The following is a 27946-nucleotide window of genomic DNA, read 5'->3' as shown; positions in this document are numbered from 1 at the left end:
AGGCAAACCCCTGCCATCGTAGGTGCCGTGACAGTACAGGACAACCCCACTGAGACACGAAGCTGGCTGACAGCAGACACGTATGAAGTGGCAGACCATGCGCTGGCTACAAAACCCAAGCCTGCCCAGCCACCCACTAACACTCACGCCTTGTATTCTCCCACTCGAGGGGCTGTGCATGTCAAAAACATCTTGAATGGGACCTAAAAGTGAAGACTTAGGTCACAAAGTACTGAACAAGACCCAGAAACATCCTTAACCCCCAACAAAACCTGCTCTTCAGCAATAACTATTTATTACATTTACCCAAACTGATATTTGTATGCATTATTTTAAAATAATGCATATACTTACAACTATATTTACATTTTTACTGTTTATTGTATTTATATATTTATACTCATATTTATCCAAACCATACCCTGGGTCATTCATGACCTTATCCAAGCATCTCTTCCCCCATCCAGCGCAACACCCCTACACCACGATGAGCTGTTCAGCTACATCAGTCACAGTCTTCACACCTCACCTAGGTCAAAATTCATATTCATTTCAGGGAAATATACTGGTTTCTGAAAAGACACTGCAGCCACCCTTCTAAAACCTTCTGAAACCTTTCTAAACTGGCTAAGGAGTCTCAGTTCCCAAAAGATAGTGCATCAGTGGTGCATCAAAGACGAGATCCCTTCCTCCTCCATAAGCTGGTATCTCATGGACCGTGCAAGAGCATCCGCAGGAAGAGTTTGCTACGTGTAAGCTTTTAGACACCTCAGCCTCGTTGCCCAAGAGAAAGACTTTTTAAGCTGGCAAAAAGGAAAAAAAAAATTAAAAAAAAAATCTAATTACACATGACTCTTGAAGGAGCCAGAGATAGCATAAATATTTGAGATACAAATTAGCAGGAGAAATAGAGAGAAGAGAGGAAGAGCTTTGTTATAGTCACAGAAGCAGCTGTCATCGGGGAAGGAGGGAAAAGCAGCACTCAAAATCAGTAGTAAGTCACTCTTTCATTGCAGATGGAGACTTCAGGCAGTGTCCTACATTCAGAGGTGGGGAAAACACCAGCGAGCTGTATTTGTCTCTCTTTTTCAGTGGTTCCTCTCAGGCCAACCCACCTATAGGGAACGCAAAATCCTTTCCTTTAGGACTGGGGGTTGCCTCTCGCTATGGCATTTGAAGCAATTCCTCCTTGCTTTTCACAGGGACCTCAGCTCTTCCTAGACTGACAGTCACCCAACATGCCAGTACCCAAAATATCTTGTGCTACAGCTGGTCTGTGCAGGTCTGGACTGCGTTAAAAGCAAGCTCGTAGACCTGGTTGTCCCTTGTTGCAACCCTCAGCTCATTTTCCTGCAACTCCAGCAAGAACCTTGTGCTGGAGATCCTTAAAGAGAACCTCTTGCAGTGCAACGCCACTAAGATCTAAGCCTGAGATGTGTTTCCTTGCAAGTTCATTTTCCACCTGTTTTAGGCTAAAGGTGAAAGAACCCTGCTTTTTTGTAACATGTGCTACCTATTCCTATGAAATGGTATTAATAGAGAGTTATTAAGGTTTGTTAGATACATACATAGTCCTACGTGAGTATGTTAGGAACGTAGAAAGTAGGAAAATCCAAAATTAATATTTCCATTCTGAACTTCCTGGGTTAAAACTTGAAGAAAACACAATGTGTGAATTCACACAGAAGTCAGAACTGCAGAAGCCATTTAAGAAGGTGACGGTTCTTATCTGCTGGGTTTTCCCCTTCCAAACGGCAACTTCACTTTGCTTTACAAGGTCAAGAAACTTAAAACTTCCATAGCCACGTTTGAGATCATTGCCCAAGTGTCTTCCAGTTGGTTAAAGCTCCTGCCACGCTTCTACTCCAACGGGCTGTGCAGAGGTACTAATGAAACTCATCAGCAGGGTTTTTCTCTGATTATTATTGGAACAGGCTGCCCAGGGAAGTGGTGGAGTCCCCATCCCTGGAGGTATTTAAAAGACGTGTAGATGAGGCACTTAGGGACATGGTTTAGTGGGCATGGTGGTGTTGGGTTGACGGTTGGACTCAATGATCTTAGAGGTCTTTTCCAACCTCAATGATTCTATGATTCTATGATTCTCAATCACAAACAGCTTGTCTAGCAAGTGCAACAAGAATATCGCGCTTGGAGACGAAAAATTGGATGGACTAAGTGCCAGAAAAAGCTACTGCTAGAGGTATGCTCTTAGTGAGGGTTGACCACACATCCTTTCCACCTCTAATTTCTGCTTTTTTGCATCCTTCTGAGGAGATGATGCAGACAGCAAAAATAAGTATGCCTACCGTCAGATGGTTTAGTATGATGTTACCCTGGGTAACATATGTTCCTCTGGATTTCTCAGTTGTATTGCAATATTTGTTAAGGGGACAGGGAGAAGGAGCATCTGAAATGTAGGTCTGCACTACCAAAAAACAAAACAAGCAAAACCCCACCCCTTACAAAGCTCCTCCCAGAAACTGGTTTTCTGAGGATGAGCAGGACAGAAGAATTGGCCTAACAGTCAAGACCAGAAGTATTTGGGTACAGTTAGAGCAGGAGGACACAACCCACACAAGCCGCAATAGGAGCCTAGCAAGTTTCAGTCACTCTGTATGTCATAGGGAGAAAATGATGGAAGTGGAACTGAAAGGATTTAGAGCTTAGGGACAGGACGAATTGCAGGGTAGGGCAATAGCTGGGAAGACACACGACGACTATGGTCAACCAGCACTGCTGCTGGGAGATGGAGGCTATTACTAGAATCCATGCAGCAGATTTATTTGGTTGACTTGACTGGCACCTTGGGAACACAAGGAAAGATGACAAGTAGCAGACTTGGAGCCTGGAACAAGAAACACGTTGGGCTTCAGCCGTAAGAATTCACACCTACTGCAGGGCAAACTGCTGAGACCTGCGCTGTCAGGTCAAAGGAAACCCAAGAAAGTCCCAGCGGGAATATGTGGGAAAAAGCACCCTTCACTGTAAATGGGCTTGTAACCGCCATGGATGACTCAAACAGGTAGATCAGAGCAGAACAGATGTTGCCTCAGAGAGAAATATCTGTGAGCCCACCCCAGGCCCAGGAGCTGATGGAGAGCTACAGCTTCCAAACTGCTATCTCCAATAGTCAGAACCGATTTACAGGAGATTTTGGGTTATTACCTCGTTCAGACAATTTGTTTGGGCTGTTGGAGCCATGCAATAGGTTACAGCACTAAGTAGGAGCTCATCACTCACCTTCAGACTGTTGTATGCAAAATCTTCATGGTCCAAAGTCACTTCAGTCTTCGTTTCAATTACCTGCGTGGATTAAAGAGATAAATTAATATTTAAAAGCAGGAGAGGAACTGGCACATGGCACAGGATGGTTAGGCACGCCTCCATCAACAGCCAGCCCTGCCGCAGCTCAACCATAATAATGTTATTAATTGCCATTAGATGGAGTCCCAGCAGCATGTAGTGGGGCAGGGGCCGCTTCAGGAGAAAAGGGTTTAATCTCTCATTAATATCTTGACAACTGCGGCTCACTGCAGCTTTTGAACAATGACAGTCATTAGGGGAACAATCTTCAACACAGGGGTTGGGAAGCAGGCTTTTAATCTGCCTCTGCAGCAAGGATGAGAGGCTGGGGAAGTTTTCTATTTCGTGTGTTTCCTGCAAATTGCTAGAGGTGATCAGTAAGAATATCTGGTGAAGCAAGTAAATAATTACTGTTGATGATTTTGTTGAGTCTCTTATTGCATTTGTCAACAGACACATAGATCTCGCCAGAGAGAAATAAACAAAATAATTCCCAAACAAAGTAACAACAGCCCCAGAAATTTCAATTATGAAATCAAGAGTTGTTGTGGTTTAACCTCAGTCGGCAACTAGAAAGGAAATTAACTCTATCCCTGCCGAAACCAGGACAAGAGTGACGGCATTTGCTTAGCATTATATATATGAGCATCTTTGGTGCTTCACGACACCATACACGCAGCGCTGCTGTTTCATGGCATGCATCGTCTCCCACGCTCTGGCCTCTGAACAAGCCACAAAGCCTCAGTTACAGATGGCAGGGTAAAATGTATACAAGGCATCTGCTATTAAAAGCCCCTCGTGCTAAACATCAGCTCATTGGCAACTAGAGAGCTGTATTTTCAGATTCCAGTTGCAAGTCTGGATGGACTCCTGTTCCTTAAGTTGCCACTATGCTGTCAGTAATCTTGATTTTTTTTTTTTTTTTTTTTTTTTTTAAATTCCAAGCAAACAACCCAGAGTGTAGGAAGATGTTTTTTGCACAAGGAAGAAAGAATATATCAAAGGAATATCCCTGCCTTGCAACAGAAAGGAAGAACCCCTTCTTCTAACAGCTATCTTGCTATTTCTGATAGCTATAGCTATCTGCTATACCATTTTTTAAGCTACATTCCTATATGACCATTACTGGGGGGGGGTGTGGGGTGTGGAACCCAAACCATACAGATTATAACAATACCAAACTGAGGACACAAGCCTGACTGACACATCTGTGAAGTGCACACCACACACCGCTGGATGGGGGGAAGCCAGGACTGCAAAGAAGCACTTGAATAACCCAAATCAACCGAAAGACATGTGGAGATGTGGGGTATACCAGGGCCTTTCTCTTCACGGCTCCCGAGCACTGACATGCCTCTAGGTTTGATCCAGCCAAAAGGTGGTATCTGTGTCCGTAAGGCTGCAGCATCACATCTATCTGCAATCCTCCAAATAGAATCACTAAGGTTGGAAAAGACCTTTAAGATCACCGAGTCCAACCGTTAACCCAGCACTGCCAAGTCCACCACTAAACCATGTCCCTGAGCACCACATCTACACGTCTTTTAAACACCTCCAGGGATGGGGACTCCGCCACTTCCCTGGGCAGCCTGGTCCAATGTTTCACCACTCTTTCAGTAAAGACATTTTTCCTCACGTCCAATCTAACCCTCCCCTGGCGCAACTTGAGGCCATTTCCTCTCGTCCTATCGCTTGTTACTTGGGAGAAGAGACCGACCCCACCTCGCTACAACCTCCTTTCAGGTAGTTGTAGAGAGCAATGAGGTCTCCCCTCAGCCTCCTCTTCTCCAGGCTAAACAACCCCAGTTCCCTCAGCCGCTCCTCATCAGACTTGTTCTCCAGACCCCTCACCAGCCTCGTTGCCCTTCTCTGGACACGCTCCAGCACCTCGACGTCCTTCTTGTAGTGAGGGGCCCAAAACTGAACACAGTATTCGAGGTGCGGCCTCACCAGGGCCGAGTACAGGGGCACGATCACTTCCCTACTCCTGCTGGCCACACTATTTCTGATACAGGCCAGGATGCCATTGGCCTTCTTGGCCGCCTGGGCACACTGCCGGCTCATGTTCAGCCGGCTGTCGACCAGCACCCCCAGGGCCTTTTCCAACAGGCAGCTTTCCAGCCACTCTTCCCCAAGCCTGTAGCGCTGCATGGGGTTGTTGTGGCCGAAGTGCAGGACCCGGCACTTGTCCTTGTTGAACCTCATACAGTTGGCCTGGGCCCATCGATCCAGCCTGTCCAGGTCCCTCTGCAGAGCCTTCCTACCCTCACGTTCCCCTTCCTCATTCTGACCTTCGCTAACAAAACTCAGTCCACACTTCAAATTTCTCAAAAGAGAAGGAAACAGGATCAGTGCAGGCAGAATAATAAATAAATCACTAAAATTGATTCTACATTTCATTGCTTTCAAGATACTTAAGATACTGTCCTAAATCTGTTATAACCAGTTTATTACAAAAAAAAAAAAAAATCAGTTCTGTCCAATTATCCTTAGCTGCCAAAAAAGGTTTCTCTCCATTTCCCAGCTGGATTTGCTGCCTCTTAGTTTGAGCTTGTCGCTCTCAAACCTCAATTCCTATATCGCACGTCCTCAGGTAACCAAGGAAAGCCAGTTACCAACATGAAATATCAGTATCAATGAAAAGCCATCTCTTACCTGGGATTTCTTGCTCTCTTGCTCCTTTTTCTCCAGCTGGGTTTGCAGCTTCTTCCTCTCCTGCTCGAGCTCCCTCACTCGCTTCTGTAGCTTTAGGAAGAGGGTCATGTCCATGGCGGCTTTCTCCGTCCCGACCTCCTGGAGAAGAACAGGGGAGTAGAAAAAGGAGAAGACCTCAGTCAAGTTTTATAACCACACGCTGTGCCAGATATGCCCTGACTGTACATCAGCACCGAGCCCAGCCACGGCTGATAACAGGAGCATCCCAAGAAAGGCACATACTTTCAAAGACCAAACCCCCATTTTAAGCACCTATTTTTAATGTCAATAAAGAGTTGGCTCATTTTAATAAGTCGTTGAACGTTTAACAGCCCAACAGAGAAGCAGGCTGATTGGGGCCACAGCTAAGAACATTAAAAACGCCCTACTGAGTCCCTTCTAGCCAACTATTTATTAGTTGTTTTTTAACTGGCTTCACCTGGAATATTTTGTATTAGAGCATGACCAATACTGATCACTTTGACTTCAGCAAGTGCTCTCAGAGCAGTTCCAAAATATTAAAGCAATGTAACGCAGCAGCTGGCAAAGGGAAGTGGGGGTTTCTGCAGGCGTGCTACGTGGGACACAAAACATGGGCCTGCCAGTGGGGTGGCAGATCCTAGGAACATTCATCATCCACACATGCTCTTGAGTCATGAAAGTGGAGTTTGAAAAGCAGCCTGTTCTAGCAAATGTAAGCAAAACACATTTCCCTTTTCCATGCAATTCTTGATAGCCAGGGAATAATTTATGCTGTTCTTTTCTGCATTAAGAGACCGTTGATTACAGGGGCTGTGCTGGCCAGCAAAGCATCCGTGAAGATGCATTGGAATGAAAACACTCGGGGCAAGGGGGTAATGAACTCTGGTATCCTTGCGGAGAAGGATCGCTATAGAGTCATTGCCATCGGTGCTAGGAATAACTACATATAACAACGCTGACCGCTTTGATGAATTTTCATCAGTCTTTAAGCTGGTATGGCCAAAAGACAAGAGTTTATTATTTTTAGAGCCCTATTTAAGCCTGATGCCACAAAGAAGTAAGCATTTGCCGTAGCACCGCAACCCTGCAATCCCTCTCACCAAATTAACGATGTATTTCTGTAGCGCGAAATCAATTTCATCCATCACACCTTACAGTCCAACCTGCATTCCTCCTGTGTGCTCCAAGACCGACGTCAATCATCCCTGCAGAGCAGGGCTCTCCTCCTCCCCCCGAGCCCGCCCGGTTTACTGTACCTCCACTTGCTGTATTACATCCTCGGTGTCTCCTATCTCAGAGGTTGATATGGATGGATAATTGGAATCAGACTCCAAACTGCTCTGGTTGGATGGGTTTCTTCTGTGCCCCGGTGCTTGCTGCCAAGGAGAGGTGCAGATACATAATACGTTCAGTGTTTAAGGAAGGATTCCTCACGAAGCATTGTTTCTTAGAGCAAATAACTGTCTATATATTAAGGTTACCTTTACAAAAGGCTTGACCGTCACCTTATAGTGAATTCCATTTTCTAGTTCTTATGCCCTACCATAATATTCGTATTAACCCAAGGGAATACTTTAAAATGTGAACTGATACAGAAGCTCGGTTGAAAAAGTCTGCATGAATTAAAGGCTGTTCGTGACACCAGATGCCTGTTAAGTACAAACATGCAAATCTGAGCTCAAGATTATGCTGTTCACAGCACCCTCTGGGGCTCCCTTTAAACGCTTGACCTTCCACCTAATCCAGCAGGACTCTAATTATTATCTAATTTTCAACAGTTCTCCTAAGACTTTAGCAAAGGTGAAGCTAAAAACCTTGGCTTTTGAAATTCCGAAGCCGTGTTGTTGAGGTTTTTTTGGGTTTTGTTTTTTAATCCAACACCTACACATGAACATCACGGAAACAAAAAGCAAAACAAGAAGCATGAACCAGCTTTTGCTGAGATTCACAGATTATCTCTATGCAGAGAAGCGTGAAAGATCCGGCTCCTTTTCCAAGGCACATGGCTTCAGTGTAGAAGTTCAGTCTGAGAAACATCAAGCACAAACTGCATGATAATAACAGTTCTATTACGAATTTTGGGGATGAGTGAGCCACGTTATCCAGCCACCAACATCATGTCCAGGATACAACAGAATGGGGATAATTTAACTTTCATTACCTTTATAATAGCCATTTCATCCCGCAAGTTGTCATATCTCTGCTCCAGCCTCGAAAACTCTTTTACCAGGTTCTGATAACGAGACCTCTCTTCTTCCAGCTCTTTCTTCATCTGAATATTTTCCTCAACTGTGTTTTGTGCAAATTCATCTTTAAAATAAGGAAGAAAAAAAAAAAAAGAAATTATGATCTTCATCTCTGAAGTGAACTTCTTGTAAATATGTGCAATAACAATGACTAATTAACAAAATGCTCTCTGCCAAGAACCTTTAAAATACATATAAGCATTCTCTAATATTTGGAGACTGTTATAATCTATGTCTCCTTGCCATTTGGAACAGCTTGAGTTTTTCTGCTTGGACAGCAGAATCCTCTGCCATCTGAGTTAAAGAAAAATCTCCAGCACCTACAAACCATCAGATCTATTATGCTTAACTCAGCTGTGCCAGCTCCAGCTCCCATGGGCCAGCCAGAAACCCACTTAAGAAAAGACCAGCACAGTATGGAAATACATTCATATTTAAGAAGTGAACATGGTACTCGCTGCATTTAAAGACTTCTCCCGCCTGCTTCCCACCACCAGACTGGGCATAGGAGCAAATCAACAGCAGCATCTCTTTCTCATGTCACCATCAACCATTTACCATGGTAAGACTGCGGAGGTTGAAAGTATTTTATATGCAAATAAATTCTTTTTTTATTTTGTTAAAAACTCCCTTTTGGAAGCAAAACTGGTCCCTCCCCTTTTTGAGAAACCAGGCAAATATAGTCCACGTGTCCTTTTAGAATCACAGAATGGTTTGGGTTGGAAGGGACCTTTAAAGGTCATCTAATCCAACCCCCCTGCAACGAGCAGGGATTAAAATGGGGGTATTTTAAAATGGGGGGGTGTTTCAAAATGGGTGAACGCCAAACAAACCCCCTCCACTTGCTTTCCCCAAGCTTCGATGCTCCGAGAGCATTCCGTAACAGATGAAGAAATATTTGCAGCAAGTTTCTTTTTAACGTGTTATTTTCATTCCTGTAGTTTGTATCAGGCTGAGAGCAAGAGGTACTTCATGAGTACCAGGAAGCATTGATAGATAATCCACAGAATGATACATGATGCTCTTTGTAAATCCTGCCACAAAATCAAAGCTGAAAAGGATGATAAAAAATAAAAAAGCTCAATACACGCATGAGAGTTTCTTTCGTGGCTTGGGATTTTCCCAGATCGCTTTCCTCTAGGTACGTCTCACCATCTATGTCTCTGCTTTAAAAAACACAGACTCGTGTCACATTAGAGAACTCCTTTGTCACAGCTCAATGTTGTTAACTCTGCTGTTCCCTGGATCCTTTATATTCATCACTTCTGGGACGTCGTTATTCTCTATCCTCCACCCCAGGAGCCTCGCCTGGAGTAAGCGCTGCAATGTAACTGAACTTAAAAAGCCCTTTTGGGTCCTTTATTCTATATTGCACCAAATAAACCAGCCTCTATCTTGCCATCCACCAGCAGGACAGCATGAACAAACCTATCTGCACAGCAAAAACAACAACAAAAACATCCAGGAAAGGGGTGCAGGAAGATTTGCACTTTTCAAGGTAGGAAAAGCACGCAGGAAAAACAAGTTTGAGGGGAGAACAGTTAAGCTCCTCGTTTAGTGAAGGCATTACGACGATATAAGCATTTTTTTTCTTACCTTTAGATTGACACAGGATCCTGCTGTTAAGCTCCTCTTTTTCCTGCTTCAGGAGAGCATTTTCTTCTTCCAAGTCGGATATGCGCTACGAAACAAGGCAGAGAATTACTGCTTGCTGCAGGTCAGAGCCTCTGCAGAGGGATTACATTTCACCTGGCTGGAGACAGGGAGCTTTGTTCGGGCTTTCTTTGCTGTTTAAAAGACCTATCCCCCTTGCGCTTTGCCAGTTATCCTTTGCACATCGGGAGTTGAAGCGTAGGAGAACCGCACTGCAACAGCAGAGACTAACTTTTCTTTTCCCGAGTGCATTCCTCCCTCAAATTAATGTTTTTAGCAGAATCTTACAAAATACTGAGCAGCTGGACTTGGCGGCCACAATCTGCAGGAGTGAAACTCCTACAAGTGATCAGGTCATCAAATCAGAGGTTTATTTCCACATCTCAACGGGCTTCACTGCTACCTCCAAGTCATAGCACTGACTGCTGTTGGGGGCAAAAAAATCTGCTGATTGTTTCGGGCAATGTGGCACTGAAGTAGTTAAGATGGACACAGTTAATGCGAGCACCGTGGAAGACTAATACTAAATAGTTCAGGCTTTTTTAACTTCATGTGTCTTGTACCCGCTTCATGTAATAAGATTATAGTCACTTCAATGCTTCACGCTACTGCGGAACCGCTAGTACAGTGATGCACAGTGTGTACCAGGGCCTTGGGTAATACAACAGGAGCATATATAGCAATTAACACCAAGAATTGCCTAGCAAAAGTCAATGAAAACAGAAACTAAATCCTGCAAAACAGTGGTTTGTTTTTTTTTTTTTTAACTACCTCGTTATTAAAAATGAAGGGAGGCAAGGCCACTTGTCACAACAGTAAGGCTGGACTGACACTGACGGCAACCTATCCTGTAATTTTGTTCATCCTCAGGAATTTTGATGCATTCAACAGCGTTATCTCAAAACACAAACCCGTCACATTATCAAATGAAATATGCTGCTATGGTTAAGCAGGACGATTCTCCTGCTGTCAGGTAGGAGAACAAACTGACACGTCATCCCAGCGTAATGTCATTCTCTATGCCTGCTCCATCGCATCCCTGTAGCTTAGAAGACAGCTGCACGCAGCAGAAGGATCTCAAGATGCCAAAGATAAACACCACTGTACACACCATAATAAAAGTTTTCAGTGCCCAGGAATAATAGTTTTGCTGTCACCACTCGATAAAATTTACAGGCAGCCCAGCTGGCATGCATTCCTAGCACAGACTTCAGTCTTCCACACAAGCATCCTCAAATCAACGGTATTTTATCAAATACTGCGTATGCCAGACACATCCTAATGGCGAGGGTAAAAGCACGACGAATATTTTACTGTAAGTCACGACTGAAGCAGTCATGTCCCGTGCACAAAAACTGGAAGATCCCACTACCCCCTCGCTCTCCAGTCCGTTCATTTACTCCAGTTGTCTGCATGAGACTATGATCTCCTGCATCTCTATATATAGTAGGAAAGTTGGACACTGGAAATCCAACTAGAAAGTGAAGAAAACACAATTTAAGGTATGCAGAGCTACTGGTGTTTTAAATGGTCTGAACTGGGCCATGATTTTAATATTCTGTACCAAAACCAACTACATTCCTTCATTCGTACATCACTTCAAACAAATATCATAGCAGACGTGCAGCCATTAGATCAGCACTAGCGTCTTCAAGTTCGGAAGAATTCTTAAAAAAATTGGAGAAGAGCCACAAGAGTGATAGAAGGGAAGGAAAACCTGCGCTGCAATGAGAGCAAGGAACTCGACTCGTTTATCCCATCAGGGAAAAGATTAGGGGTGACGGGATTATTTCACTAGTGCTCTTTAATGGGTGCTGATAATGAACTCTTCTGCCAAGAAAACAAAGCTATGAAGGTTGGAAAACAAAACTAGACAAAAATTTGGAGTATTTTCAACTGCGCTGGGGGGATATTTTAGAACTGAAAGACTTGGTAGAATCCGCAACAATTATTCCCAGGTTGAAAAATTTCCAATCCAGATTGGATATAGGTATTTTTAAGATACATCTTAAGCGATTGAGCTTGTTTATCGCATTCCTGTTTCCATACGAAATAGAAACAAGCTGGAATTCAACATTTGCGATTACAGAAACCCAACCAGTCCATTAAACACAGGTAGAGGCAAGCAGAGCAGGTCACACAACGGCCAAGCAGCACAAGCTCCATCTCTGGTACCCACGCTGGTACCTTTTGTACCTCGTGCTCGTCTTTCTATAGGAAACATCTTTGAAGGTGCTTCAAATGCAAGAGCGCCCGCTTTGAAGGATTTCTATGGAAGACGTTGAGCAGCGAGCATTCGTGATGGCTTCGGCCCTTATTTAAGTGTTACACTGGAACCCCCTGCTCATGAGATCCGGCTCCGGTCCTCCCCTAATCTTGTGAGGAAAGGATGACGGCATTTAGGATTTTCCTAATAAAAGCCCTGTCCAGGCTTTGAATCATCCTAGCTCACCAAGTGAGAAGATTAGGTGCTACCAAAAGCCCTAGGAAGAGCTGTTGATACTCACCCAGATCTGATGTTTTAAACTTTATCACAAAATGGAATAAGAAGAGCTATTCTAAAATTAAGGAGCTGGAGAGAAAAGCTACAAGGAAGAGATTAAAGGACCTTTTTTCAGTAACAAAATCATAACTAATATGGATTTGCAGAAGCTGCAGCCCCAGCTCAAGTTGATAAAATTAAGGCTGTCGCCTCAGTCTCACTCAGAAGTGTCTGATGACTTTGGGTATCATCTCCAGAGCGAATGCATCCCACCACCACCACGGTCTTGCTATTGAAGGCGAAAAGTGCTTCTCACACCTGAATTCCATTTCACAACACTCCCCACGCTTTTGGTAGTTATTAGAACTACTCAAAAATCTCTATCAGAATTTTTCTCAGGAAGCGTTTTGGCTAAATTAACATTTCCAGGCAGGAAACGGGTCTTCTCCGTCTTCCCACTGATGAGGAACCGAAGGGAGCAATTGAAAGCTAATGTCAGAAACGGGAGCCTGCACTGCTCCACAGAAATGCTCTGGTTTATAATTAAACCATTTATTATCATGGTAAAGTACATAGTATTTGCTCTGCTGCAGGCAATTCTACAACAAGGGAAAGCTTTTGCTTTGTTTTCATGCTTTTTGAAAGCATTTCTTTGGTCATTAAATCAACCTTTCTTCTGAGTGCTCAAAGGGGATTTGCAATCAAGAACAAAGAGAAGCAGTTTTTCCGCAGCTGCATCGCCTTCGAAATAAAGCATCCTTTCAGGCTCCAAAAGCCTGTACTGCAGCCAGCTAATGAACTGAGCCCTGTGCCAAAAAGGATCTTCTAATTTGGTGCTGGAGAAGAGGAAATCACTGACTCCGTACGTTCCTGTGGGGGTGCAGTACATGTGCAGAGAGCGGAGTGACTGCTTTTCTGACAGCTCTTGGTCCAGCCAAGAGACAAACACACATACAGGCTGAATGCCCCTTTGAGAAGCACACCCGAAAATGCATTTCAGCTCTGCTAGTTGTTCAGATTAAGTTATCCTGACCACACAGTCCCCACAGCTTCTCACCCAAACCCACCGTCTGAGGGCCTACCCACAGGGGGAGGGTGGCCAGGGCAGATGCTGCTGAGTGAAGTGCCCTAGAAGAGCCCCCCATCTGGGCACTCTTTCACCATAATTAAAACGCAGCTAATCCCAGACCTCTTTTTTATCTCCAAAAGCGACTCATCTTCAGGTTGTCACACAAAAAGCGCTATTCTAGAGGAACAGCCGCAAAATAGCTTTCTCTACGCAGCGCATTGAGTAGAAAAGCCCTGTGATCTTTCCAATAGTGGGATCAAAGAAACCACTTCAACCACCAGTGCAGAAGAAAGATAGATCAAGGATTTAACCTGAGCATTCGCAGCAGGAAACTGAACCCGTACCTTAGTGCCTTAGGTTATGAGTGTGAAGGTTATTCAGAATGAACCTGACCAAAGAAATTCAGTGTAAAATGTCCATTTTTACTATTTGCAAAAAAACCCTCTACATCCTGAAGTCTCTTTCTCCCACTAGAGCGCTTTCTTGTACAATGGTGGCAGCGTTGGGCCACCTTCACCTCAAGAGATCCAGAAAGCTTAGCAGTTTGCATGAAGGAGGGGAAGAAAATAAAAAAGTTTAATCCACATCACAGCTCCAAACCCTATAGAGGCTTGTAACAACCAGCCTAGCTGGTTTGGAGCAGTGCCTCTGCGTGGGCGGGACGAGTTGGTCCTCACACAGGTCATACTCTGCACGTAGGTACACCACCAGCCACTACGACCAGCTGCAAGGGCCACGGAGTGCATGGCAGAAACCCAGCCCTCACGTCCCACACCCAGCTGGGCTGAGTAAGGACATCTTCCTAACAGTTACAGCATCTACGACAGCCTTCTTCAATATTTTGCACTGCGCGCCATGAGGAATCACTGTATATACACGAAGCTCTGGCATATCCGCGGTTAAGTGCCCTTATTTCAGACGGGTCTGGGTTTGGGGAGTTTCTTCGTGGTTGGCAGTGCAACAGGCACCCTCCTGACATGAGGCAGTCGCTGCTCCTGCAGGGATGTCCCCCTACCCTTGCTGCCCCATGACCTGGTTAAAAGGCAAATTCTAGGGGCATTCAATGACAAAAAGAAAAAAAATTAGAATTAAAGAATAGAAATTAAGTCTTTCCCCTTCAGACTTGTGAAGTGTGAGCTTTCACCAGCATGACCACCTACACAACAGACATGACAAATACACGTACCTTTCTCAGTAGGTCTTTCTCCTTAACGTAGCTGTCTTCCACGACCTTCCTCTCACCATGAGCTTTTTCAAGCTCCAGCCGGAGGTGCTCCATCTCTTCTTGCAAGCTGACAAGCTGGTTGCCATCACCCTGATGGCTCTGCTGATATTGCACCAGTTCCTTCTTCAGCTTTTCCACCTCGGAGGAGTGGGCAGATGTGAGCGTAGAGAGCTGCTCGTTCAGAAGTTTGTATTCCTTGTTCTGCAGCCAACATCCCCAAAAGAAGAAAATAAGACCATAAGCAAGATCAGTGCATGCACTGATGCACTACAAAAGTAACCGTCAAAAATCCTTGAGCATGGTGGGTAACAAACTTCCAGTAACAAACATTCCCATGCATATGCTAATAAAGCTCGTAAAGCTAAAAACAATTTCAAAACTGTGACAAAGAGCTCAATAATATTTTGGTAACGATTATACAAGCATTTGTTAAATTGATGTTACAGTTGAACGGCAATGGCAAACAACATGCGATAGCACTGGCAACCAAACCAAAAAACCTACACTTTTATTACAGCTTCCAAACGACACTGCTTAATGCAATCGGCTTGCAATTTTTTTGGTTTGCAATATTGGGTTTGCGGTTTATCCTCCTATTCCTGACTCCTATGCCTGCAGGAGCCTGGGGTGAAAATGCACTGTAGCATAATTGCAGCCTTGAGCACAAAGAGCTCCTTAAACCCCAGCTTTAAGTCACGTGCCAGCTCAATCGCCTTTTTATTTGCTCAGATTTTCTCTTTTAAAGCACTTAGCAATGATTTGCTCCCATGTTTTGAGACCTGAAAATTCAGCAGCTTTGATTTCTGTGGTTCAAATCAAAGTCAATGGGAACTACATTGTGACTGATAAAACATCATTATTAGCCAGCCCCAGAAACGACAATGAATTCACAACAGACCAAGAGCTTCAGTAAAGAGCCTACCACGTAGCTTTGCTAACGTTAGGTAGATAATCATGAAAGCAAAAGAACCATTTTGAAATTTAAAATGTATCCGGTCTTTAAAGTTTCCTTTTTGAAAGCTTTCAATACAGCTTTCAAGATCTGGGTTCATATCACTCACTGTACAAAAGATCCAGAAAGCTTTCCTTTCTTAAATGGGACTTAGGTGGATATTTCACTTGAGTATCAGAAATATCAGTTTTGGTCTTTCCTGGTCTTGCTGGGAAATATTTGGCAAGAGATTGCTGTCCAGACCAGATGAGTGTCCTGGTAATCTTGGCAACTTAGCCTTTTGCTGTTTCTCAGAGCTTTGGTCACCAACAGAGTCACATCAGCTCATAAGAAACTGCCCCTTCCATCCAGAAGTTTTTTTGTTCACATAGAGGCTAAGGAAAGCTTGATGTGAACAAGCCAGAAGACAAAAATCTTAAAAAGACACAAATGTATCATTTAAAAAAGTCAATGGACTAGGGAAGTCCTGATATACAATTTTTGACTGGTCAGGATAAGCAGTAAAGGTACAAAGTCACAGATCCTGAGATGCAATTCCTTCCTCTAAGATGTTCACCAGAGTCAAGTAAGCAAGAAAGAAAAAAAACCCTCAACGCAAAGAAGTATGATCAATGTCTGTAATAGGGTCAAAGGCTCCCATTAGCTCCTGTACAACAGAGCTTTCAAAAAACCTTACAGCCTGGAAAAGAAAAAAAAAAAACAAACATGAAAGTAGAGAATTTTATCTTCTAGGTCTACACAGGTTCTTCTAGACCCGACAGACCTCTGTACAAATGCATGGTGAGCTGGTGGATACTGAAATCCCCACCCATACTTCGGATTAGTCTCTTTCAGATTCCCAACGTGGCTCGTAGGATCGTTTCTTTTACCATCGCTCTGATCATCCTTTTGGCCCCTCTCTAGGTGACCTCCCAAAGCACCCTTCTCTCGCTGCAGTCTCAGCCCTCCGAAGCAAGATTAACACACGTCTCAAATGGAAAAACAAGGGACATGGACATCTTTTCCTTTGCCCTCTTGTGACGAATTATTAGTGAACATCAAAATTCAGCGTTCGCGTAGTATTAAGGAATTAACATTTCTGCATGACCGAAGCCATTCCCAAAGAGATACCTGGGGAGAGAAAAGCTTTGCCTACGGAGAACGGCAATAATCACTCCGGTTCACAAATCGCTGCTGCTTCCCCCACCTGTAAAGGCTCTCCCAGCCTCTGCTCATTCTCCGACACACAACCTTTTATGGCTTTGTGTCCCCAGGTGTATGTATACAATTTTACAGACCAGCCAGCTGAGACTTCAAGCCAGACAGAAAATAAATGCCCAGGAATGCTTTCTCTTGTTGTTAGCTACTAGAGACATGAAAGAATATTTACCGTCCCATAGCGAAAGGCTGGTCCCCACTGCAATCGGAGATTGCTCAACAGACCCCGTTAAACTTGAACTTGCTTTATTTTAAACCATTATCCAGCCCAGCAGAGCTCTGACAGTCCCGGTTTCAGCCCAGGCTCTGTGAACCAATCCAGAGTTTATTTTCCTACCAATGGCAGAGACGACAACTTCATCGCTACTGTTACCCAAACCAGTTTTATTCACAGTAAATGCCCACAGAGATGCTGCCGCTTGCAGAGACAGTGCAGGGAGCTCACTACGAGTCTAAATACTGGCTGCATGAACGCATAACTCTAAATTAGGTAACAGCCCTAAAAGTGTCTCAGGCAGCTACAACATACGCATTTAAAAAAAGAACTCACTGAAAAGAACCAAAAAAAAAAAAAAAAAAGAAGAAAGTGGTTCAATGTGGATAGAAAAAAATGGTCCAGCGCGGATATTGCACAGCAAAACGGACTTAAAACTCTTCTGTGTGCAAAAAATCCCTCACCTGATTTAGAAACTGAATTAAATAGGCCCAGTTATGAATGCTAGAGCGTGTGAGCTGAAGCTGACATAAAATAATAGGTTTTAATGTTTTCAAAGAAAGATCTTCTCTTCCTCAGGGGCACACAGAGTATTGCATCTCTTCATGCATGAGCTAAAGTAGCAGAAATAGAAACATTTTCTTCCACGGCTAGTCAGAAAACTATACAACTGCAGCTCTCTAGGTTACCTGCAATTATTTTTTTTTTTTAAGTTAATTGGCATTTTAAAAGGTCATATTTAGAGGTCGGCAAGGACTGAAATCAAGATACTTCAGGGAAAATACGATGCAACAAACTCACTGCTGCCAGAAAAAATCCAGTGCGCTAAAAAGAAAGTCCACTGGAATGGTGCTCATTAGCACATCCAAAGCGTCCCAGGGAAACCTGTCAGTCCTGAAATGATGGTTAAAATTAGCTCACTGGACAGACTACCACAAGTAATACAGAGCAGCAATTCTTTCCTACAAAAGTTACACAGAAAGCGAAGTAACTCTTTCAAAACGGTCTGCACAGAGCCCGTGGGAGATCAAGACGAGCTCCAGACCATTATTTCTGCTTACTTAAAGGATTTCCATGTCTCCTTCCCTAAAGTAGACCTTTCTGCTGCTTTCATAATCCACAACAGGAAAGCCAACATTAACCAAAGATTGGTTTTTTTTTTATTGTTCCACCCCCACACTTCTCCTAGCAGTAAATGGCGAGGAATTTAAAAAAAAAAAATAAAAAGTTAATACTGCTGTTCCACCGCCAAGTCCAGCGGCTCAGCAGACCTAATGCAGACGTTCATGCTCACTGCATGAGTTCAGCCCAAATACATGGACCTGAAATGACTCGTCCTCATTAATTCCACCAAATACCCTCCAGAGGAAGGGCCATATCAAACAGGTTTCTGATATATAGATATATAGAAAACCTTATGCCTAAGGTTTTCCGTTCCTAAGCTATGGTTTGTCTGCAAAATCTAAGTATGCAAGAAGGCATTTTAAAATTAAACACCACGGTTTAAGAGTCAGACTGTACTGCGGTGCACGCTTTGCAGCCAATAAATACAGCGATGGAAGCGGCCAGCAGTAATGCAAATCCCCGGGCGTCTTGACTCTGCAGTATCTGAGCCAACGCAGAGTCATTTCTCATCTTCTTCATGGCAGGGCCTCTCGTGTCATGCAGGGACGGGAGAGATTTAAGGCTGCGAGGAAGCTGTGTGTGATGTATAAAGGTTCCTGACAACATCCCAAACAGAATGATAAACTGCAATTACTAACAACTGGTACTACAAATAAGTAAGTATCCTGACTTAAAGAGAGTGTTTCTCCTGCCTGTAAAAGGACAGCTTAAGGATACAGGTGGATACAAATTTCCCCATTGAAATTAGTGGACACAACTGGGTCTAACTCAGTATTTCTTATACTCCTCCCTGAAGTCCTCATAGAGCATTGGAAGCAACAGAGATAGTATTTATCAGAGTAACTTGCACACTCACGTTAGTAGGTGGGAAAACCCTCCTTCTACCTGTGTCATCAAACAACTATTTTGCAGCTCATTAATGACACGTGGCATTTGATGAAGACCTCTCTGTGATCAAGTAGTCACAAGTAAGACCATCAAGCCATCCACACAGGCATCTGTCACTTACATCGCGCCATCTCACCTCTCACCATGGCTCTTACTTCCGAACAGTTGTTACATCCAGCAACACAAACATGCCCAAAACTACTTTGCAAAGCGAGTATTTACCCAATTTACCTATTACCCTCCAGGTAACGTGACTCACAAGTCATACGGTTCAGTATAGCAGACTGTGGCAGAGGCTCTGCATCCTTAGTGCTTGTGAAGCAGAAAGTGCAATGGCCAAAGGCTGTTTGATGTAGGGATCTCACGTGGAGCGGGCTTGGGTTTTCAAGCAACAGCTTTCAGAATTGTCATTTTATCTTCCTCCTCCAAGTCCATCTGGGCAGTTCTCACAACAATTATGGCACAGCTTTTGCAGCTTACTGAGCAAGCTCTTGAGACAGCAAGGTGGAGACCCAAGATCCAAGTGCATCTGCACTTCCATGGTGGTGTCCCACCCTTACAAGTGTCTGGCCAGCAGTAGCAGAAGGCTGCTACCACCATGACATCCTTTCCAGATGTCATGGAAAGATAAAAACCTTCCCAGAAAGGACAGCATGAGAGGCAAAGCAGAAACAGGACCACACTTGTCCCAGCACTGCTCAGGACGTACCTGCTCATCGATCTTCCTTTGAAGCTGGACCACCTTGTTCTCCATGCCAATGTTGAGCTTCTTCAGGTGCTGTGCTGAGCGGGCCTCGATCTTCAGCGCCTTCAGCTCCTGCCTGGCCTTCATGCGCCGGTAGTAGCACTGCAGGACGATGGTGGCACCCCTGACCCGGCGGAAGCGAGTGCGGGCCAGCCAGCCACGGGCAAACTTCTGGAGGATGGTGGCTTTGTGCTCCGCAAGGATCTACAAAACATGGGCAGAAACAAGACAATCAAGGGAGAAGTCACCCACAAAAGGTAGCAGCAGCCTTGGTTTGGCTGCAGCATGGCACTCAACACTTCCCAATCTGCCTTCGAAAGGGCTTCTCCTCCAAGCAGGAGTGTCCTGGTAGGTACAGGGGGTGACACGGCTGGAGAGAGAGGCTGTTATTTTGCATCCTCTTTTATAGACGGGATGGGGTACTTCAACCCCCTCCTCCTGGGGTGTTTCTCTGGTCACTGCAACTCAACTGATGCAGGCAGGGCACATCCAGTCCTCTCTTAGGAACCGTGCTGCTCTCTAAAAGAGGCAACATAGAATCACAGAATGGTTTGGGTTGGAAGGGACCTCTAAAGGTCGTCTAGTCCAACCCCCCTGCCATGGCCAGTGAAGCAAGAGGGGCTATGGTCCTGAGTTGGTGACTAGGAGACTCAATGGGGACAGGAGACATCTGGGCTGACATACTTCATGGAATAGAACATACATTCCACCTCGGGACAGTACTCACATCCACAAGATCCATAGCTAGCAGAATAAATAGCCATTAACAGACACACTAACACTTAGCAATAAACTTACTGTCCCTTCAACATCAGATATAACTCACACCAGAACAGGTTTTTAGATTTTTTTTTTTTTGTGTGTTCCACCCCTGCATTATGATAATTTATACTGCAGATAAATGCTGTCCTGGTGGGATTTCTTATCCTATAGATATCCTTCAAATAAAACCCTGGAGTCCTCTCACTACAGTCTGCAGCCAGTTCTCTTGTAGGATTCAATTTTTACAAACCTATATCTGGTTTTATGAAACTTTTGGCACTTTTGCATTGGATTTCTCCCCCAAAATTTACAGCAATCTTTTCAGTACGTGGCAGTTCAATTCCTTCCTCTAAAACTGAAGGCCAACATATTATACATACAACCAGCATGTCGTTAATAACTTTCTTATGTTGATCTATGCTGCAGTATTATGAGGAAAGAAATACCAGGAGAATTTAAAGATTACAAGACACTTTGCTGTTATCAGTTTGGGATAAGTTGTATCAGACACAGTACCATATTCAGCTTCTCACAAATCTTCTGTTTCACCCTAAGGCTTCCTTTGGACTTGCAAATTTTCATTCGGAATAAAGGGATTGTGTGAACTTAGGATGCAGTAGGAGTTATGCTAAAATGAGCTTTGTACGTCTCCAGCCTTGGCACTCTTACTGATGGAGAAAGCTGGGGGTGCCCAAAGAGCTAGAAGAAACCCTACTACATTACCTTAGGGACCTATTCCAGCCTTACAGCAAAGTCTTGGTGGGCACTGGGCATGCCCTGACCCCATGGAGCATCACCTGCAGCCCTGCATCTGTTGCTGAGCATGCACTTGAACCAACACCTATATCCAGGTGTTCCAGAGATTAAGAATGTTCAGATTTGAGAGGCCTTACCTTCAGCCAACTTCTACACCTTGTTAAGATTTGGGTTGTCTTGAATCTCAGAGAGTTTAAATGCTGGACCAGCTGCCTCCCCCTGCAGAGGCTTCCGATTTAAAAAATAGATGCTGAAAAAGCAGTGGCAGCACAAATTCCTGATCACCAGCATCCAGCTGCTCTGTTTCGGAGGACATCCCTGATCTCTCTGGTGGGTCACCAGGTGTCCAGGTAACCTCTGTCATCTCCAGGAGCAGGCTCTCCCCTTCCTGGCTCATCGAGCCTCTGACTTCTTAGAGTACCCCCATGACCACCCGTTAGGCATAAGTTTAGGTGACTACCAAAGTAAGGCTGGATCTGAAGAGTGGACAGAAGATTCCCCAAAGCTGTTCTCAGTTTCCTGACAGACAATTTCTCACTGTATCACTTGCTGTTATCAAACCTTTACTTCCTTGCTTTCAGCTCCCGGTTTAACACAGAAAGCTAATGGAGAGAACTAATTAGAGGGATTTATATCAATAAATGACTTGATGCCTTCCATAACAGACCCTACCGGTCTTCCTACCATACTGGAAATGGCACCTGCAGCACGGCTCAGACACAAATTCAGTTTGCCGGGGAGGTTTTTGCAGAGTATGGGTTAGATCAAATGACATTTCCAGATTTCCACAATGCCTTCTGGCATCCGAACGACTAACTTCATTTAGCGGCTCTGCTGAGGTGCTGCTGCCAAAATCATTTTTGCTTGCACAGCTTAAAATGGCAATGCTCGCCGTCACCGTGCGCTCTCCAGAAACACCAGAGGCAGTCGGCTTCATAAAACATCAAAATGGCCACAATAAATACATCGTTGTGCTATGCCAGCGGAGGTAAATATAAAGGCTCTTCCTACTCTTTTCTAATACAAAGACACTCTGTGGAGTTGTACCTTGTGATAAATCCTCCTGACAAACATGCCCCGAGCAAAAGCCTGAATGGTGATGGTCGCACTGCGGACTCTCTGGAAAGCTCGGAAGATCCTCAGCATTCGGTACTGCTTCTGGAAGATGATGGCAGCTCTCGTCCTCCTCAGGTGCTCGGCAAGCCTGAAAAGCACAGGAAAAAGGTTAGCAGTAAAACTGAACTCCCCCCATTTTTGTTGTCATAATAAGTTTTAAACTGGGCAGAGAGAAAAACCTTTCATCCAAAAGTAGGTTGACGGTATTCAAGAAAGACCATCCCAGCAGTAGGGCTAAGAAAAGAGCAGCTGATAGCATATCTCATTTAGAATAACGGGAACACGTAGGCAATCAGACAGCGTTCATGGCACCCAGGAGCACTGGAACCAGGGATCAACACACCTCATTATTCCTAAACAGCAGTAAAAACAAGTATTTTCCAGCTTTTCCCTCGGTTTGAACTCTCTGCCTTACGTACTTGAGCCAATCAACGCCCAGGTTGGCTCCATCACTTCCCTAACTGTGAAAAGCAAGCGTCGCGCGGGGTATCTACCGACTCAGTGAAAACGGCTGCAAATTGATTTGACATTTAAACTGGTGTGCACTGGTTTGGCAACATTCATGAGCAGAGCCCCAAGCAATTCACAGAGTAAATAATGAGGGATGTGGTCAACTCCATACCATGTTGCTCCCATTCCCCAACTGAATTCACATTGAATTTGCTGTTATGCAGGTTAATAAATGCCCATAAAACCTCCATTTAATTTGATAATTAGCTTGTTTTGCTGAATTTATGATTCGTTTATTGCTCTCAGCATGAAGCATTATATAGATAGTTAATCCACTTTATTTTGTGAAAAGCATGTCAAAACTAAAAGGGCCATATTGGATTGACTCATATATTCTCTTTATCAAGGCCAACGGTTTCTCATTAGGACCCCTTGAACCAGAGCTTATTAAAAAGGACAAGGGATGGTCCGTTTCCAAAAAGAGGAGAAAGCAGTTATTCAGATGACATCCATCCCTATGAAATCAGCACAAAGAGGTAAACTGAAAAATCATGCTGAAGAAACACTGCAGCGTCTGCTTCCAGCCTCTCTTTTAGCTCATACCCCGTCACTCTGACATCACCAGGGATTCCTCCTCTCCTCCTTAAGGGGATGGTTGGCTGATGCAAAGGCAGATATAGAGTCCAAGGCCATAGGTGTGCATGGAGAGCCCACCGGAGAGGATAAAGTTAATCACCAACTCCCCCTTTTTCTTAACCTTCCTCTTATTGCTTAGGTCTCATTTGCCTTGTCTTCAAGTGAGCTGTAAGACCGCTGAGAGGGGCCTGCAGCCACGAGCCTAGAGAAGTACATGCACCTCTGGGGACAAGAAAAATCTGTGCTCAGTTTTAAATAAGAGTCACCAAACTGCCCAGCTTTGCTCATTTGAGACCTCTCATCCCTGGATTCTCCAAGAGGCCAATCCCTTCCCACAAGAGCAAATAATACCACAAATTCAGTTAGCATCTCTAACGTTCTTCCAAAATACAGTACGATTTAGAGGAAATCCTTGGAAGGAACATGGAAGCTCTTCGCCTTTGGTTGCTTCAATAATTGACAGAAAATCGACATTCATCCAGCAATCAGGAGTGAAGTAACTGTGCAGGAGCCTTGTAGCAGACAGGCAGCATCTCATGTTTGCCCACGTGCAGAGTTAATTGGGCTGCAGATTAGGTAGCAGCACTTCTGACGGGCAGATGTTAACTGGGGGCCAGGGAGAACATTGCTGCTCAAAACCAAACAACATAGCTAACGCACCACAGCTTCTCTAAGCAGAAAACAAGAAGGGAAACAAGGCTGAAAGGACCCAAATCTACTCCTTGTTCCTATCTGCAAAGTGCCTGAAGCCAGCTTGGCCAGATGCAGAACGGCAGCGTTTGATGTGAATACGGGGCACAAGAAGCAAGGCAACCCGTGTGTTGGGATGCTACTACGTTGCTCTACTGCTCCCTCACACCCACCCCACATCTGCTACCAGCAGCCTACTCTCCAGTGCAGCGTTATCTACAGAAATCCCACAGCGAGCCATCGACACGAGGAAGCTTGAGGTTCCTGCACGCAGAGAGTTAAACATTGAGCTCTTTTCTTCTGTACTGTAAATAGCCCCATTGCCAGTGATTTGGAGTGATTTTTCTCATTACAAAGGATACAGCAAATCAATTCTGAGAACTCCCCTTGGATACCAGGGAGGCACAAATCTGGTCTCTGCAGAAGAGGAGCGCATACCAACTAGCAAAGTGCTCACTGGCTGATCCAAACGCCCTTTGCCAGAGGTAGTCCCAGAAAAATATTAGTTCTGCGAAACACTTTCACCTAAATATCTGAGAGTACTTTAGTCATCTCATTACAGCCTAGCTGCCTATGCTCTAACCCTGGCCCGGCACCTAGAAATTAAATCAATACAGCTGTGAAATCAAATTGAGACAAAAATTTTGATCTCTTGCCCCCGAATAAAGCTGGAGAGGGGCCAGGAATAAGTCCTGACTTTAGCACAGAAACTTGCACCATAGCGGTACCGATGTGCACAAAACGGGTCTTGTTTTCACAGGGCTCAAAGGTAACATCCCCATGCAGAGCATTTTCCACGTTTCTCCTGTGAAACCCTCAAGCATAAGGTCTACAAGATGGAACGGATTGAGAATACAGATGCCCAGAAGTGGTTTTCCACTTGACCTCCCAGCTAGCCCTTCCTCAGAGGGCTTCCTAGGACCCACCTCCGCGCCAGGCGCCCACGCGTGTAGCGCTGGATGACGATTGCAGCTTGTCTCAGCCTTTTGTACTTGACCCTCTGCAGCCAGCCCCGCACCGTCTTCTGAATCATGATTGTGGCAGCTCTGAACTTATCTGCTCGCAGTTTCTCCAGATATGCCACCTGGCCTGCACGGAAAAAGATCTTGGTACGTCCAAACTGGAACTTGTCTGGATCCTTTTCAAAAGCATAAAGGAAACTAAATTTAATTAAGGCAAACATTTTTTTTTTTTTTAGTCTATGTTGCTCAGTAGATACAGATTAAAAAAACCCACTTTGAATCAAATTTATCAGCTCAGCCCACATCTCTTCTTAACTGGGTGATGAAGATATTATTAGACTCCAAACTACCTGAGCTTCTATATACCCATTGAGGAATGCAGCACTAGGATTCAGTCTTAAGTTGCATATATTTATAAAAATTTTGAATGTTTTTTGGTTGGTTGGGTTTTTTTGGTTGTTTTGGGTTTTTTGTTGGGTTTTTTCAAGTTCAGTAGAGCAATGCAACACCAGAGGACTTCAAGAAAAGATTTCTTTCTCAAAAAGATTGAGGCTTACATCTGCAAAGTCATACATACATCTGCAAAGTCATACATGCACCGCAAATGGCTCTGCAGCTAAGACAAACGCTTGGTGCATAAGGAGAACAGCTTTTGCAGAGAGGAACCCAATTGAGTAAATTCCTCAAAATCCCGCAAGGAAAACAAGGATCAAAAATTAAAACCTGGCTAAGATGCTGTGCACCTTCTGGGCTCCTCAACAGCAAGACAACAGGAAGAAGCCTTTGCGTGCACACTTGCAATTTAAAAATAAAGCACATGAGCGAGTAGTAAGGTTTTGGTGAGGGGGGGGTGGCAAAGACTTCTTATTTGCTTATACGTATAAGGGGAAAAAGTCCCAATCTATAGGATGCTTTTTCTACGTATTAGTGGCCATTAAAAGTCTCCCACACACCAAGATAGGGCAATTACTGCATTTTTCTCTTACTCATTTGTGCAAAGAGAAATTTAACGATGGGGTGTCGGAACCGACTTTGGCTAAGGTTCATGATGTTGTACACACAGTATCCAAAGCTGGACCTCTAAAACGTGCTCCAGCTATGGCTAGCCAAAATGCAGGAGGGCTTGGAGGGATGGAGCTTTCTGGAGATGGCCAGTTGTTCATGTACGGTCGGCGATAAGAAACTCTGGACTTCACCAGCACTGAAATGGTATGTTCAGCTTGACTGCAATCAAGAGATCCCATGTCACGCTTGCTCTCGCTACCTCCTTGCGAGACTATCTCATTTTGGCTGCCTAGGCTGAATAAGCGCCTGCACGAGCAGCAGGTGACGTAGGAGCGGGAAGAGCAGTTCAGATCATATCAAAGCCACGAGCTTCCGTGCTGTAAAAATCATTGCCAAAGATTTGGTCCCAGCTCACCTTAATGAGGTCTTCCAACAGGGTCTGACAGATCTGCTTCTTGTCATTCTTAGAGAGGTCTCTCTTTTTCATAAGAACACGATACCTATTGAAAAAGTCGTGGTAGGACCATCTGAAAGCAAAGCATACACAGGATCAGTCTGCATGCTGGGCATTATTTCCTTAAAATAAAGCATTTGGAGTCACAGATGAGTCAAAATACGAAATCTACCGAGGGATCTCTCACCGCCACCCTCAGCACGTTTTGAAGCCACCTGAAAGGAGCTAGGTCACCCCAAACCTGACACCCAGTCTCAGCCCTCCCCTACCACCGAATGACCTTATCAGTGCACTTCTAGCCTGGAAAAGAAAGGCCATGGATCACTTTGTTTTCACTCCTCCTGATGTGCTTTTCCCAAGCTGCTGCATTTTACCAGGCAAATGCAACAATGCTGTTCCCTTCAGAAAGGATACGCTAATTTTGAAGAGATCATGGATCTCCTGATTTGGCCAAAAAAAATTTAAAAAGCAATCTTGATGAGATGATAAAGAATGACTCAAATAGAAACTCTTCCTTATTTTCCTTTTCCAAACTCTGTTGAGTATTAATTTGAATCGATTAATTCAATAATCGCTCCATGTTGAGGTCTGTGGCCGAGACCCTTAAAACAAACACAAAATCTTTGGACTCTTGACTAAGCAGCCACTTGGAAGATGCCTCACTGTCACCAGCAGTGAAGTTTCCAAACACGCAGAAGGAATTAAAGCACTGTATCTTACTGCTAGGAAATATCATCTCCTGCCGCCGCTGTTAGATGTAGAGCCTCCAGACTGGATCCTGGAATTGGTTCAGCATCTGCCAAGTTTCAGCCTTCTCCAAATTAACAGAGTGAGTTATGGACCCCTCAAAACCCGAGTTTTTAATTAAAGCACTAGGCATTTCCAGCACTGTCAAGTACGGCCATCGTTATTTCAAAAAAAATACGCGTAACAACCATCAAAGGAAGATGGGAGAGAATTGCAGAGGTTTATGATTTCTGCCCTCACCCAATGAAACCATCTGCGAGCCTGACCCTCACCCGCACGGATGTTCTGGCAGAGCACAGGAGCACCAAAATGAGGACACACGCACTGTATGAATAGCAGCCATACAGAAACCTCTTCTCCTCAGCCCCGCAGCCCCACGCATGCCTTTATTTTTGTGTTGTTACACCCAACTCTTCCTATTTTTCCACTTCCAGAGATTAAGAGAGGGGGGAAGAAAGGCAAAATAAATTGCAGAGGGCCAGAGCGATGCTTGTGACGGGTCCCTTACACTTGGCCCGTTCGCAGCGGTGGGGCTGGGTGAGACATCACACCGCACCTCCCACGCTCAAGGCTGCCGTCTCTATGAAATACTT

At 44.5% G+C, this 27946-nt stretch overlaps 1 protein-coding gene across 1 annotated transcript in view; it reads right to left on the bottom strand.

Annotated features, from left to right (window-relative positions):
- Positions 1-27946, bottom strand: part of LOC143172270 (unconventional myosin-Vb-like) — a 154410-nt gene that overhangs the window by 24922 nt on the left and 101542 nt on the right. The window contains exons 18-27 of the mRNA XM_076361491.1: positions 26568-26679; positions 25112-25323; positions 22341-22497; positions 19740-19979; positions 14616-14855; positions 9822-9906; positions 8141-8289; positions 7236-7355; positions 5959-6096; positions 3241-3303 (exon numbers count right to left, since the gene is read on the bottom strand). Coding sequence (XP_076217606.1) covers positions 3241-3303; positions 5959-6096; positions 7236-7355; positions 8141-8289; positions 9822-9906; positions 14616-14855; positions 19740-19979; positions 22341-22497; positions 25112-25323; positions 26568-26679 — 1516 coding nt within the window. The remainder of the gene's footprint in view (positions 1-3240; positions 3304-5958; positions 6097-7235; positions 7356-8140; positions 8290-9821; positions 9907-14615; positions 14856-19739; positions 19980-22340; positions 22498-25111; positions 25324-26567; positions 26680-27946) is intronic.

The sequence above is a fragment of the Aptenodytes patagonicus genome, chromosome W (assembly GCF_965638725.1).
Source record: "Aptenodytes patagonicus chromosome W, bAptPat1.pri.cur, whole genome shotgun sequence".
NCBI lineage: Eukaryota > Metazoa > Chordata > Aves > Sphenisciformes > Spheniscidae > Aptenodytes > Aptenodytes patagonicus.
Note: the sequence above shows the minus strand (reverse complement) of the source record. Positions and strands in the feature narration are given on the sequence as shown.